The sequence below is a fragment of the Manis javanica genome, chromosome 13, assembly GCF_040802235.1.
Source record: "Manis javanica isolate MJ-LG chromosome 13, MJ_LKY, whole genome shotgun sequence".
In the NCBI taxonomy this organism is placed as follows: domain Eukaryota; kingdom Metazoa; phylum Chordata; class Mammalia; order Pholidota; family Manidae; genus Manis; species Manis javanica.
Genome location: NC_133168.1, coordinates 4,263,723 through 4,279,334, shown reverse-complemented (window position 1 = coordinate 4,279,334; position 15,612 = coordinate 4,263,723). Strand labels below are relative to the sequence as shown.

At 47.8% G+C, this 15,612-nt stretch overlaps 1 protein-coding gene across 4 annotated transcripts in view; it reads right to left on the bottom strand.

Annotated features, from left to right (window-relative positions):
• Positions 1-386: 386 nt before the first annotated feature.
• POPDC1 (popeye domain cAMP effector 1) overlaps positions 387-15,612 on the bottom strand; it is a 33,217-nt gene continuing 17,991 nt past the window's right edge. For 3 of the 4 annotated variants that reach the window (XM_037012300.2, XM_037012301.2, XM_037012299.2), the window contains one exon: positions 387-3,911. In XM_037012300.2, the coding sequence (XP_036868195.1) occupies positions 3,790-3,911 (122 nt within the window). In that variant the 3' untranslated portion in view covers positions 387-3,789. The remainder of the gene's footprint in view (positions 3,912-15,612) is intronic. The other variant, XR_005059704.2, reaches the window with a different exon arrangement.

Genomic DNA, 15,612 nt, shown 5'->3' with positions numbered 1-15,612 from the left:
GGAACGGAGGTTTGTTTCTCCAAGAACAAGAACCCACCGCGGAGGAGCCCCAGGGCAGACTGCCTACCTCCTTCGTGGGGCTCTTTGTGCCGTGCAAACTTGCAAGACTAGAAGGGAGCCTTCAAGGAGGTGGAATCAAACGCTGAGATCTGTTTATCGCCATGATGAAACTCTCAGGCTTCTCCACTGCTGCACAGCCCCACGGCTCGTTTCCCGGCCCAAGGCGGCCAAGACGGCAGGTGTTTGGGATTAAGTGGGTCGGGCCCAGGGGCGCCCCTGGGCAGGTCTGCTCACAGCACCTCTGAGGGCAGCGGACGCACCCCAGCCTGTGGGCCCGGAGCCCAGCACCGCAACCACAGGTAAGAGAAACGACATGAACGTATGCCTATTTTCCAAGTAAGAAATTTATTTGATCAAATGACAATATACGAAGATATTTTAAACTATAAGGCTCTATTCAGACAAAACGTAAATTTATTATAAAGTAAATGTTATCAGTGTAAATGGCACCTAAAAACAGAAAGGATAAGTCTCCTACAAACGTGTCTGCACAAAGCAATCATAAAATTCGGGTACACTTTAAAACCAGGTTGCAAGTAAAACAGAAACACCTGTAAATGGTACTTAAAGGCAGGTTCCTTAAATGACACAATTCGTCGTTATAACAGGCTCTCCGGGGTTGCCAGCCGTGAGAAAACGTGTTGCCCCACCGGTGGGTGGGGGCCAGGGGGGCCGAGGCCGTGGTCCCAGGGCAGAACAGCATTTCCTCATCAGGATTCGCTCTTCCGCGGCCTCAGCCACCTCGACTGAGCAGGTGGGAATTTGTGATCACTCTAGTTCGGGATAATCAGAAAAAGAGTTTGGGAAGGAGGGGAAACTGAGGCATAGCCAGGTCAGGGGTTTCTGCAGAGCAGCTTTCTTAGAAATAACCAAGGATAAAAAAAAATAACAGCGAATCCTTGGAGCTGCACCTTGGGGTGTGCAGGGAGGGGGGCACTGGACCCCACAGGTCAGGGGTGCCTCACATGCCCACACACTCACCTGGGCACACAGCACAGCAGGACCATCTTCTGCACAGGACAGGTCGCTGCTTGGATGCACCCGGGGTAGGGCAAGGTGCTGGTGGCAGAGGACAGAGGTGTCCATGATTATGGGGTACGTGAGCCCCCGGGAAAAACGGGAAAGATTCCAGAAAGCAATGGATGGTAACGGAAAAAATAATTACATGGCACCTGTAATTGCTAATTTAAGGTTTATAAACATCATTGAGGATCTATCTAGTATCTGTGCTATTATAAATATAAATATTTATGAGGGCTTTCAAAGTATTACAAATGATACGTTCTGGTATGAATGTTACCCTTCCGATTCATACGACTGCTGTTACATTTAAATGGAGTCGATTCTGGGTCACACACACAGAGTGGTTTTGGTAGACTGTTTTCTGAGCCACCGTCACGCAGCTCGGCGAACGCCAGAAAACACAGGAAGCATCCAATCGGTGGCTTTGGCAGCAGACATGTTTTTTGTTTATGTACTTATACAAAGATACAGTTGTTCGTTTCTATAAATGAATTTAAAGTCATCCACAGGAAATCTTATGCTTACAACCCGTTTCTGTTTTCTTATCCATTTCTCTGCTATCGAGTCTACCTGCAAGACTACTCAGCTGCTTATGGCTCTTTTCCTCTCAGTTTCACTGTCTTCCTGAGAGGTGTGGATTTAAAAATACTTTCCTGCCTCCCATTCAGGCTAAGTGGCTCTTTTAAGATCCCTAATCTTGAGTTCACAATCTCCCTTATCAATGACACCAGTACGTGGCTTTGTATCGCTGAAGTGTGCTTTTAAAAATGTTCGTTCCCGGCATGACCAAAAATAACCTCCAAACACATTCAGGTTGACTGTTAGAGGTGAACATCTCCATTGTCTGAGGATGACCAAGTGACACAAGTCCAAAGATGAGACCTGGTCAGGGAGCCCTGAGCTTCTTCTCTGGACCCACAGAGCAGTAAAAATGTAGCCTCGGCAGAACCTAACATTGTTTTCTACTCAGGGAAGGTGTAATGTCTAATTGTGCTATACAGCGGTTTTGTAAATTAGCCTTATGCGTGCGTAAACTAAATGGTCCGCATGATCTAGCCCCAAAAGGTACAGGAAAGCAGTACTAAAACACCGTTGTGGTAGTTACCCATGTGATCTCAGGCACAGAGAGGTCCACCTTGGGTGAATTTCAACCTAATATATCTTCACAATCTTAAAGGCAAGGCTAAATCATTCACCTCTGCTTCTTTTCCCCAAAATAAATTTTAAGAGACCACTATGTCAGCAAAGTGGAATTGGTCTCTCTATTGCAATGTTAATAAGCCAACATTTGATGAAGATGCTAAGAGCTGGATTCCCTCTGTGGCAGTTTTCTCAAGGAGGGACCTAGCATGTAAATTCAACTCAAGTGAAACTGCTAAAACAATAAGTTTCAAAAAAAAAAAGAATTTAAGAAAATGAGGTGAGTGACCCTAGGCCAGTTTGTTTACCTTCTCTCGCAGAAATCACCTCTGGGTGAGAGATGCTTCTTTCGGCTCAGCCTACCTGAAAATAACTCATTTAGAACTTTTCTTAGCTATTGAGTACAACAGGAGACTGACTCCCAGGTACTCCTAGTGGATGAAATAAACAAACATCAGCGGGGCATGACGTGGCATAGCCAGTCGCTGGGCACCATGCATGTGAGGGCCAGTCACACAGACCAGACCGACCCACGGTTTAAACAGACTTTCCACTTCCCAGCCACGTGCCATGATGCCTAAAACACGAGTGCAGTAGAATAGAGAGCTCTGGGAGCGAGGCCCTCAGAGCAGCAAGGCTGGGTGCCCAGGGCGCGGACTGTGGTGAGCTGTCCACCCCCAGGGCCGTGTTCCATTCAGAGCTCAGCACTGGGTACCTGCACCCATTGTGAGGAGACACCTAGGGCTCTGGATGAACAGTCTTCGGAATACCGGCCAAAGAACGAAGCTGCTCTTCCAGTCACCTCATGCTGTGCCATGTGCCGGGCCCCCTAACTCTCCTCTCCTCCCAATCGGAGTGGGTGGAACAAGGTGGCTGCGCATCACAGCTGAGCCGAGTCCCCCTCAGTGGATGCTGAGCCGCCTTCCTCTGTCACCTTCCTGGGGTTCTGGCCAGTTCATACATAGCATGACAGATGGATAATGTGGGCAGAGTCTGGTGAATTTTGCTCACTACCAGGCTATCTGCACAAGGCCCAGCCAAGTAAGGTGATCTAGTGGAGAAATGTGTCTGGCCTGGGAGAAAAATAAACACCAGTCAATCATGTCTTTCTTTAAAATGTCCCCAGAATCAACCGAACAAAGCCTGAGATTCCCTGCCTTTTAATGTTACCTCAACCACAATTTCAAACTGACAGTGTTTGTGAAAACTATCAAACAGAAAACCACATCACCGTGGTGGAGAAAAACCGTGAGGAAAGTGAGCCACAATTTGGAAAGAAAAAGGCATTTGCATTGACAGAGCACTAAGATTTTTTTTTTAAAGTTAAAACAACCGTATATCTAAAAATACTGTGAAAATATATATCTCAAAATAGAACTAGGTTTCGTCAGAAGGCTCAGGAAAACAACTGCTTTATGCTGGCCTCTTTTGGGGGCCTTGCTCGTTTTCCTGCCCTCAGACCACCAGCACTAGCTCAGGGTGACCCAAACGCCATGAGGAAGTGCAGGTGTTTTTCAGGGTCTCCACGAGACGGTTTCCGACTTGGTGCCCCGACGCCCTCTCTGATCAAGGCCAGCGATGGACTTCAAACACGGTCGGAGACACAGGCTCGAAGACGTCGTCATCTTCCACCCCTTCCTCTATTGGTCTCATCTTCGCAGATGCGCGCTGCTGCGGGGATGACACATCTGTCCAGGACACAAGGAGGTACACTTAGGGTGCAGCCTGCCCTGACGTCAGTGTGACGTCACACTCACAGGCCCCAGCTGGGAAGCGAACGTCTCTGGGAATCGACAGCTGGTACCGAGAATGCAGATGCCCTAACACTGTATTTTCAATCCGGCCTTTCCACAAAGCAACAATGTGAGGAAGTGATTCGCCGTCATGAGAACCGATGTGGCACGGACTCCACGGCCTGTGCCTGCATGATGGGAACGTCTCAGATGCCCAGTCCCCAGAGGGCTGTGCTCAAGTGTGTTTAGGACTCAGATTGCATGTTCCTGCGTTAATGTCATACATGGTTACCCAAGTCCCTCAAAAGCTGATTCCACTCCGAATTTCCCGAAGGACCTTTCTGTTCTAAAACTGTGGAACCTACCACCATCTGTTCCACCACCTGAAAGCACAGGCTTTGCTGTCACCTGTTCAGCCCCTCCCTGGACTGATACAGGAGGGGAGAGTCCCTGTGCAGGGGGGGGAGCCGGGGAGAAGGCACAGCCCCAGGGAACAGCAGGGCAGGGGCCCTGTGGGGCTTTGCAGACGCCCTCACGTCAGAGGAGCCGGCCAGTAAATGGTGCAGCCATGTGTCTCCCATTTACGCATTCGCTACATGCTTATTGAGCATCTACCGGATAAGGGACACCATGCTTGATGTAGAAAAATATTGTCTAAAAGTAAGAGGAGAAGTCATTACAGTAGGTGTACCGGCTTCTCAAGGTGCCTGATGAGCACCTCACGTGACAGGATAAACCTAAAGTCCCCTACATACAGTTCCCACATTCAAGGTCAGGATCGCCTGCCAGTGTCCAGCCCCCCAGGCCTGTGCTGCCCTCAAGCGGGGCGGAGTGGCGCCCATCAATCAGCCCACACTGGCAGCTGGGCCTGAGGCTGATAAAGGCAGATGGATGGGGCACATCTGACTCCTCCGAGACTTGAAAAACAGCAAAGGAGAGCCCCAGGGTCCTGATAAACCACAAAACAGAAGAGCTGCACAAAGCGGATCAGGGCCAGCAGTGGACCCCAGGCAAGCAGCAGACAGCAGGGCCAGGGGAGCCCAGGGCAGGCAGCACGCACAGGAGACAAGAGCAGAGGCTCAGGAAACGGTTCACAGCGCCGCTGTGCTGCTCCCGAGCTGTGTGACCTGCGCCCCATCACTAAACCTCCCTGGGCCTCGGTTTCCATATCTGTAGAAAGGAGACATTCCCAGAACCTGCCTCACTAGGTTGGTTGGGAGGATTTAGCGAAATAATCATGTAACGTGCTTAGCAGGGTGCCGGGCACATAGGAACTGTCAGTCAGCGTCATTCACCGTGAGCGGCACAGTCACTGCCTCACATCTGGGGAAATGCCCAAGGCAACATCACCTTCCGGCACAGGAAGGCAGTAATCATGCAGGGCTGGACCCTGGTACAGCCATGTGTCTGCGGTTCAGACACGGAAATGGCTCACTTTTAAACAGTCACAGTGACTTAAAATATTGAGGTTCTTGCAGGACAACTACAGACACCAAGTGTAGACAGTAAGCCTGTGTTAAAATAGCCCAAGAACATGATTCTGTCCCAGAGTCGGGCAGTGCAGACCCTCCTCACCTCTTCATGCAGTGACACCACCCACCCCCAAACACAGCCGCGAGTTCCCATGCCACCTCCCGGGCCATCAGTACTACCCGTCCCTACCTGTGCAATAGGAACAGTAATAATGCTATCTACTTGAATGGCTGTTAAGGGGATTAAATTAATGTTTATAAAGGCCTTAGATCAGTGCCTGGGATGTAATAACCACCTTGTCCATGTTTTTAAGTCAACAAAGTGAGCTCATTAATATGGTTTTTGGAGGGCAATGGCCTAGCTAATTAGAAAATATGCTAAAATTCATCATCACCTATAGGAATGGCAAATAAAGGAAAAGGGACTTTGGCTAGAATAGGGGTTTGTGTTTTCAGTCTAAACCACCCCGAGTGCAGTAAAATTGTCTGAAACAAAACAACAATGTCAAAGCCCTGGGTGCCATCACACGTCTAGCCTGGTTATGACTGAGCCTCAAACAGTATTAACATAGGCTTAGCATTTGCAATCAGATAAACCTTAGAACAAACAGCAAGATGGCACATGTAAGAGCATTAGATCGAATCAACAATGTACAGCATTCAGACCTAATTGTCAGATACACAAAGTGGAAACACGCCCAGTTTGTTTTGACTGGGAAAGGGGAACCAACTGGCCTCTAGATTCTAAACCCACCCATCAAAGCAGGGGTGCCATTCTGCAGGGTCCTGAGGCTGCTGTCTACCTTAGGGCCAGAATGGCAGCGTCTGACCCTCTCAATGACCTCTCCAGTCCCTGCATCCACCAGGGAGGATGGGGAGAGGACCCGGCACAACTGGGAATGACCTTGGGAACACTTCTCAAGAGCTTTCCGCTTCTCTGGGAAAGAACCTACTCTGTTCTCACTCTCTCTGCCTGGGCAAAGAAGTGCTGTGTGCTTACCAAGTAACATTAGCAAGATAGTAAACTGGTCCTGGGGTTACAGCCAGGGTCCCCCACTGGGCCCCCTCCCCCTTCCAGCCCAGCCTCTGGCTGACTCCCTGCCCCCCAGGCCTCTGCAGCAAACACCAGCGATGGTTCAGGCAGCGCCCTACGGATAATTATATATGCCTCTCTGGTGGTTCTCAGCTTTTCCCCTCCCGTGACTTTACCCATGTTTACTACTGGCAAAGGAGCATTTCCAAATAATCCCTTGCTTTTCACCAAAAATAATGCAATGTTAAGCTTCTCGAAAAGTCTTGGGTTAAACCTACTGTTGTTAGATTAACTCTCATGTGTCTTTTGTTCTCCTTTATCTGGAATGTGATAGCAGCTTTTTAATTTTTAACCCTCTTTAATCCTTACTCAGTTCAGTGACTAAGGTTCAAGAACTGAACGCTGGGCTTTTTGGGTAACAGACGGACCGTTTGGTTATTTCCCTAATTATAATCAGCATTGTGCACAGAAAGGATATGGCTGGCTTGTGTTAAATCTGCACTTTCTAAATATCGAAAAAAGGGAAACGCAGCGCGCATCCATTTTTGTATGACCTGTTGGAAACATCGGTGTTTCATCTGCTGAATAGTAAAGCTTTGCCCTCTGTTCTGTTAAGTCTCTCGGGATCCTGGATTGAAGCTGTTCTTATCAAACACCAAACGGTTAAGTCCATTCTCTGGTACTAGCTACAAATTTGGTTTCATATTCTACTTAATTCAAGGAAACTGAAGTATTTCTAAAAACAAAACAAAACAAAACCCAAACCTCCCTGCTTTTCAGATGCAATTCATCTTTTCCTCCTGTCCTCTGGCTGTTCTCTCCACCTGAAAGGGTCTCCCCACTCCCTCCCTCCCTCCCCAGCAAGCGCCTGCCCATCCCCCAGGGGGAGCTCAGGTCCCACCTCCGCATCTCGGGCCTCCCTAGTTCCTCCCCCGGGAGGCTCTCTTCTCCAAACACCCAGGCTCCTCCCGCTCTGCAAGCGCCTGGAGGGCTCTAATGCAGCCGCCCCTGCCTCCGTGCAGCCTCTGGGAGTACCTCCCACACACCCAGGGCCTTGACAATTACTTAGACGTGAGAAAAATCCCTCTCCTAGCCTCTGCCTGGCGCTTTCAGAGAGCTGATCCCGACCTGGGAAAGACACACGACCACCACGTGTGACCTCTGACCGGCCAAATCCCCACGCTGCCCGTGGGGCCCAGTCAGCATTCCTGCAGGGCAGGCAGGTCTGGGGCAGGAACCTCACTGTGTCCCCATCACGTTCCCCGGGGGAAACTACTTTCATACACTTGCCTGACTGGCCAGAGCTTACAGAGAGCGTGTGTGCACGCCCACAAGCCCACTTCAGGAGGCTCGCCCGGTGTCACCATCTGCGACAAGTTCTCATGCCATCAGCAGAAAGAATCCCCGAGGGACACGGTGCATTAGGCGGGCTTAAATGTTGGTGAAATAAAAATGCATCGGACAGTCTCTGAGTCTCTCCTATTTCTCAGGAACTTAATGTACTTTTCAGAGCAATTCAGCCTCACCACATCTACACTATTATTTCTATTTTTATGCTCAGAGGTGAAAACTAAGACAACCTGGACAACCTGTGGGGAAAAAAACAGTGGGGAAGGTGCCGTGGACTCAGGCCTTTCTCACCAGGAACATTCTGGAAGGATAAACCAGGTGGGCTTAACAGCCCTTAACAGTAGCAAGACTGAATTTTTCTGCTAAAATTCTTTTCATGTGCAGAATTTCAAGTTTTGTGGCTGAGTCAGATCACGAGTCCGCAGGGTCCCAGGTCCCAGAACAGCAGCACCTTGGTGCTGTCCACCCAGCAGATGCTCTGCAAGGCACCAGGGACTCTGCCTGGCTCTCAACTGCTGGGAGCTACCCTGTGCCAGCTGGCTGCCTGTCCCCCCCACAGGAATCAGAACTGCAGAGAGGGTCCCTTCTTTTTGCCAGCCTCAGCCTGGGCCTCCTGTACCACTGAGGGCCACGTGTGACAGCCACGGGCCCTACCTGGGAACCTGCCGCTGTCCCGGACAGAAGAAAGGCAGGCTTCGCGGAGCGAGGAGCATACCGGGCCCCCCCAACCAGTGCTCCCCAACTGCAGCCACACCCCGAGGCCGTCACCAAGCAGCCAGGCAGCACTGTTGTCCACTAATAAATCCAAACACGGTCTGGGATGTGCACAAAAGCGAGAGAGAGCCTTCTGCTTCAAGGGAACTACTCTACATTTCACAAGTTGAACATTAATAAAGTCTTTCTACAGGTTTCCCTGGCTTTTCGTTAATCTTATGCACTGATGCATCATCAGAAATTTGCCCACAAGGCCCAATACCTTACTTAGCTGTGAAGGGAGGAGAGAGGAAGAAACGGAGCTTATCTTTAAGTGCTTTTTCAAGTGACTTTTGCCCCTCAAGGAGGTTACTATGAGGTTCATGACCTCTACCTAAAACTTAACCTTTCATTTATTCCAAAGCTTAGAGGGGCAAATAAATTCACACCTATAAAGTTTCCAGAAAACTGGTTTTTACCCTTCTTCTATTAAAATTCTTTTTATAGTTGGGAGACAGAAGTGGTTAACTATATATATATCCTTTGGCATTTATTATAATCAAGAGATAATCATTATTTTTTTGCTCTTCACTATTATCATCTTCCAATTGGCTCTGGCTACAAGTTAACACACATTATATAAGAATGCAAAATAAATAGTCTCAGACTGAACTGCGTGCCAGACTTACCAGGTGTGAAATGGTTAAACAGTTATGTGAAGAGTTACTGTTGCTTCTGGGATGTTTCGTATTATGCCAGGTGGCAAAAAAACCTGCCAGAAGGGTTTACGTGTCCCTTCCACATATACCAGCACGCTGAGAGGCACAGACGGGGGAACAGAATCTGCCAGGACGCGCACCACACTCAGGGGGTGTTCAGGCAAGAAACTACTGCGGCACCAGGCGGCCATCCCGAGGGTGAGAAAGGAGAGCTCAACACAGAAAACGCGGCTTTGAGCAAGCGTCACAGACAATTAGAAGTAAGAGCCCTGAGCTGGGTCACACAGTGGACACCTCTCCTCACGCCTGATCGCGGGTGACGACACCAGGGACACCTGGGGGGTCGGATCCGGGAAGCAGACCTGCTCCAACAGCAGCAGGTGCCGGAGCCCAGGTGTGGGCAGGAGCTTGCTGTTAAGGGTCACTGTGCACCCTTGGGTCGGTGCCTGCAAGCCAGGGGCCTCCGTGCAGGATGCACTTGGGGTGCCTAACCAGGCCCTTTCTGTCTTCCTACAGTCCAGAGTCAAGAACCACAGGAAGCCCATTCATACATCAGGGAGATCTTTCATAGCAACCAGTTAAAATCCAGTACCAAGAATAGTAAAAAATTGGGTAGAAGTGCCCTTTGACCAAATTCAGTTCTATTAAGCTTATTTCTATTTCAGTGTGCTTCTAATAGCGTGAGGGCCTGAGGGCCTCTCCTGGCCAAGTAAAAGTAAACAGACATATTTGTTCTTAAATCCAGAAAGGTCACACCTGCTCCTGAGAATAAATAAGCAACCCCAAGTTTGATCCTCAAATGAGTACCATGATATGAAATTTAAGTGACTTCTCTCTCTGCCTAAGAAATGCACTTTTTAAAAAGGGATACACTTCTGTAAACTACTATCCTACAAGGGTTTTTCCCCCCTTTTCTGCTAACTTTAATGACATTTTTTCCACTCCTTTCAAAGTGTTCTTGTTTTTATTATGCTTAACCATCTGGCCAACTGCTTTACCAAGTAATTAAAAACCTTACAAGGGTTTAGAATTTTAATTGGACTGTACAGTTTTCAGTGTGTAGGGATGGAGAAGGATTTAATGGCTTCCTTGCTGAGGAGCAACATCATCTCTTTCCTGCCTTCGCCTGTGTGTGTCATAAGATGCTTTTAAACAGAAGAAACTGAGTTTGGATCGCAGCTTTCTGAACAGTTATGCGGAAGGGTAGGGACAGGCTTTGCACCTAATGTCCCTTAGAGAAACTCAGCACACTGGCATCGAGGGGCTCAAGCACAGAAATGCACAAACCAGAGCAACAGGGAGGCTGGAGGCGCTTAGTGGTTCCTGAGAAGAGGTCTCTCTGGCTCAGGGGTCATTCTCAGATCAACTGACTTCTCAGGTGGGCGGCCGGGCCCTGGGCTGCACGGGAACAGCTGTGCGCGGGCCGGGCAGCAGGGAGAGCCCCTCCCGGCTGACAGAGAGAAAGCTCGGGGGTCGTGGAGGTGGCAGGTACACTCAGGAGAGGAGACGGGGCAGCTCTGGGGCGGCAGCTGTGCAAACGACTCAGGGAACAACCCGTTCAGGAGGAGGATGGATGGCTCTTTGGGGCAGGTCTCTGAGGAGATGGGGACATGACAGAGCGGAGAGACAAGACACAAAAACTGTGAGGATGAGGAAAAGGAAAGACAGCTAGAAAGACCCATAAAAAGCTGTTATGAAAAGGCACGGTTCAAGTGCAAGCAGCCACCCAGAGACTTTAGGAAGAAATGAATTAATTGGATTGCAGCTCAAAGTCAGGATACGTAAGAAGCCAGAAGAAACTGAAGAGAATAAGATGGCCCCAAAGCCAGGCTCCACAGAAACTCTGGGGAACATAGGATGGTCAAAGCACAAAGAAAGTGAGGTATGATTTTTATGTCGTATATGGAAGGAGACTCCATCTGAACTTACTAGGAATAGTCTCCTCTAAATGGAACAAGAATCAGGACAGTGGACCCCAAAAGAAAGAAATATGGTCACAGCCCACAGCCTGGTTCTGGATAAAGCGTAATAATGCCAACATTATCCATTTGCTTTAAGCTTTGCAAAACAACCCAGACACAGCAAGGAAGACCTAACTGTCTACAAGAAAGTTGTTACAGAGTATTTAATACTGCTCACCTCAAAGTGATTAGAATGGTAAATTTTTTGTTATGTGTTTTTTACCACAATAAAAATTTTTTTGAAAAAAAGAAGAGAATCTATGTATTATCAGCCTTGATTGTTTAAAAGTTAAAGAAGAGACCCAGACCAGTCTGAAGGTGGAAGGGGGAAGGGATAAGAAAGGGCGGAGAGGCTAATGACCTCACCTTTAAAAATGCTGCAGACGGACAAAGAAATGGAGGCCCAAGCATATGACTTAATGTCACAAAGGTAAACAGTAAAAGAATAAAAAACAGTGACACCACCAAGCTGAACAGAAGGGGAAAGAGAGGTTCCCAGGGAGCAAAGTTAGTTAGGCTGTTGGGTAGTTTAGTGGATACACAGTACAGAAGGACACATTATTTCTGCATTTTGGACAAAAGCCACTCCAATGTGATCGCTCCTGGGAAACAGTTAGGTTGCAGGGGTCAGTGATTTTCACTGAAAACAATTTGTTTTTACTATTTGATATCTGTGTGTATCTATTCACTTGATAAGTTTTTAAATTTTTGATGAAAAGTGTAACTATAAAATCCCTGTCATGCATAGATGGGAAAGCGGTGTGAAGACAGAGGCCGCTGGAGGCACTGGTGAGGGCAGGTTCTGGGGTCAGAGCACAGCCCCCACTGGCTGGGGGACCACAGGCCCAGGAGATCTGTGTCATATTCCTCAGCCCTGAAAGGGGAAAATGCCTCCTCCTGAGTGGTCGTTAGGATCAGAGGAGAGCACACATGGACGTGGACAGGGTGAGGCCGCTACAGTGGAGGCTGGGGAGCCCCACACGCTCACGCTCACATGTGGTGCGGGTGCCTGCGAGGTAAACAGCAAAGCACAAGCTTTCGGCAAATCAACCCTTCAGTGTTTCAGGGCTGAATGACCTCGACCCGGTCACTGACCCCCAAGCTGTGCTTCCCAGCGACCTTGGTCCCGCGCAGAGGGAGGAAAGCTGGTGTTCACATGAGGACACCCAGTCCACCGTGGCCTCTCCTGCCCTCTGGCCTCACAACCATGCTTCCAAACATGCAGCTCAAGTGAATGAAGCAAACAAAAGGGAAAAAGTTAAACTAACTGGGCTACTGAATAAACAGATCAGAAGCAAATTTTGTACCCATTTGTTGTCCCAGCTAATGCAATGGGTGCACACTGATGCCATTTGAAAGACGACCATGAGAAATGCTGATATGGGTTTTAGAGTCTAAATCTGTATTTGAGTCAATGACCAGGACAAACAGTCTATAACTTCTTTACTTAGGAAAATACATAAAGTAAATGTAACTTTTACAGAGCAGCATTGCTTGTGATTCTGTAAGTACGTACATGGCAAAGTGAAAGCTATGAACGCTAAGTCACTGGAGAACATTACTGGATGGTTGTAAATGTTCCTATGTGGAACCCTAATACAAGGAATAAGGCAAAATTTTCATTGCAATAGGAATTAACTGGTCTATGAGAACCTATTTGAGGCACTGCTTGGTCATCATGAAGGACACTGGAGGGGAGGTGTCTGTGGGGCGGGAGGTGGGTGGGGAACGAAGTGCTGGGTAAGCACCTCCTCCCCCGAGCAGCCATGGGCTGCCCCGCACAGGCTCTCCTGTGACTGTGCCTCACTGGCAGAGTTGCCAGGTTCAAATGCAAGAATGGGAGCGAGAGTGAATGCCATGTGCATTTTTTTTTGCTTTCTTTTTAAAACGCAGACGTAACATGGTTTCACCAGCACGGGCTTTGGAGTCAGACAGGATTCCTAGGTTTGTCTCCCAGTGCCTCTCCCTGTGCAAATGGAAGGAGGTGATCAGCTCCTCACAGTCCCAAATTCCTCATGTGCCCACTGGGGTAGATTGTGTTATGTCAGAACACCCACTTTGCCCCCCTCACCAGGCCCCTTCCTGCTCAGCCCCTGTGGCAGGATGAAAGGCCCTCCTGAGAAGGGCAGTTCTGGCCAAGTGGCCTCTTCGGTCCTGCAAACGTGAGTGCAAGTGACACGTGCCACTTCTACGCAGGAGCTTTAAGAGCCACAGAAGGATCCAGCACCTCTGTCTTCCCTCTGCCAGCAGTGGCCCAAACAGCAGTTGCTCCTCGGACACCTCACAGGCAGACAAAGGGGCCTGGAGCAGCGCCCTGCGTGCACCTGAGCCAGGAAGCCCCCTGCGTCATTGCCAGAGGGCCCTGGACCTGTGGGCTGCATTGTTCAGCCAAAGCTAACACACCCCCTGCAGGACTGCAGTGAAGATCAGGTGTGATTCCGTAAGGGGAACATCTGAGACAGGGGAAACTATTGCTCATAAAAGTGCGTCCTTCTCCCCATGAGCCTCCCTGCGGCTGATACTACCACCCGGGACAGCACAGTTGTCCCCGTCTGCACATCAGAAATCAGGAGGTAAGAAGAGTCTAGTCACGTGTATGAGGGACCTGCTCACAACATAATAGATTTTGTCACTTCAGCCTAACTGTCCTACGAGATTGGTTTTGTATTCTCCATTTTGCAAGGAATGTTAATTTGCAATATGGAAAAGAAGAGGACATACTGACGGGCCTGACAAAGAAACACAAAGACAGCCTTCAGCAGTTCAGAGCTAAAACCTAAGTCAGAGAAATAAAAATGAACTAGCTTTCAATGAATCACATGCCAGGGTGAATTAAGTAATTCGTAATGAGTACAGTGCTCAAGTTTTAACATCTTTCATGGGACTGTGGGATGTGAAGCCAGGGAACTCAGAAGGAGGGCTGGGAAGCAGTTATGACATTGATTGGCTGTGCAATTCACACACACATACACACTCAAAAATAGGCGCACATGAGTGGTTATATACATTTGTGCCAATATGTAAGATTTTGCCTAATAAACTTGAGGCTAAAATAAGTAAACAACTTATGTAGGTTGCACATCTTTTTAGTACAGCAACGTACAATTAGACAAGGAAACAGGTAAAATGCAGCATTACATTTGAGGGCAGTGCACCCCTGCACAAATACAGAACTGTCAGTTATCTCTGCAGGGATGGCGATTTGGATTAAACTCATAATTCACTATAAAGAGGAGGAAAGGACCCCGACCAGGACTTGCGGCCAGACCCATGCCTGTGTGCAGACACGACAGTTCCTGTGAGATTAGAAAGGTCATGCAACTTACTCCAAGCCACACAGCTAATAATTATTAGAGCAAGACTTGAACCCAGGTCTGAAGGTACAACATGTGTGATCCAGCCACTGAACACCTGGAAATGTGGGTTTTGAGGAAAGTACAGTATGAACGCTCATTTTGAAAACATGTTTCCATGCTACTTAAACACTATATCCTAGATAAACTTTTTCTAAAATATTATTTTACCTCCCCTAAAGATTGATGATACAATAAAATTCTACAGGAAAACATAACTAACTTTAAGAAAAGCATTTGAATATACTATACATTGCTTATTCTTGGTGTTTCTTAAGCAAGACTGAAGAACTGAAAAGAAAAAGAAAACTAAAAAAATAAGCTATTCTATAGGAAAAACAATTCACATACAATATTTAACTGTAATTCATCCTTCTGCTGACCTTTCTCAGTAATCACTTTGCATGTAATTAAGATGGTTTCATTTGCAAATGCTTATTAACCACAAATGGTTTCCGTGAGGCAGATAATGCATTTGATATGCTAGGAGAGTGCGGAGTTTGGTCAGTACTTAACAAAAAGTGACTTTGGGATAAAATACAACCATTTCCAAGGTCTCATTTGTGGTGTTTGTGAAATCTAGGTCGGCTTTGCGTTGGAAGCTTACACCAACGATACGGCCTCGTCAATTCCAGCCTCTCCTGACTACCCGCTACTTAAAATCCTTAATCCAATTCATCTAAAGCTGCCAAAGTTGTAAGATCACTTACATAAACATTTAGAATTGTGGAGAGTGTATCTGTATTTTCCTAAGAGTTACTTTGGATTAACGTACAATTGGAAATATTAATAGGTTTCCGCTTTTATGTACTGGGAGAATGCATCTGCCTTTTTGCTATTTCAGATGAATTTGTTCAAAGTTCTTAATATCCTCATTCGTGGAATAATTCTAAGCATTAATTTGAAGCACATATTCTTAAAATAATTGAGTTTCCCTCATTCTACTCACTAATCTTCATCTGTCGTGTTACTTGAAATGTATTAAGACAGCAGAAAAGTCTCGGACAACCTGCACGTGGTGGGTGTGCGAATGAGGCCACTCCCGGGGTTTGTTGAGAGGCCCCTTCATCTTCAG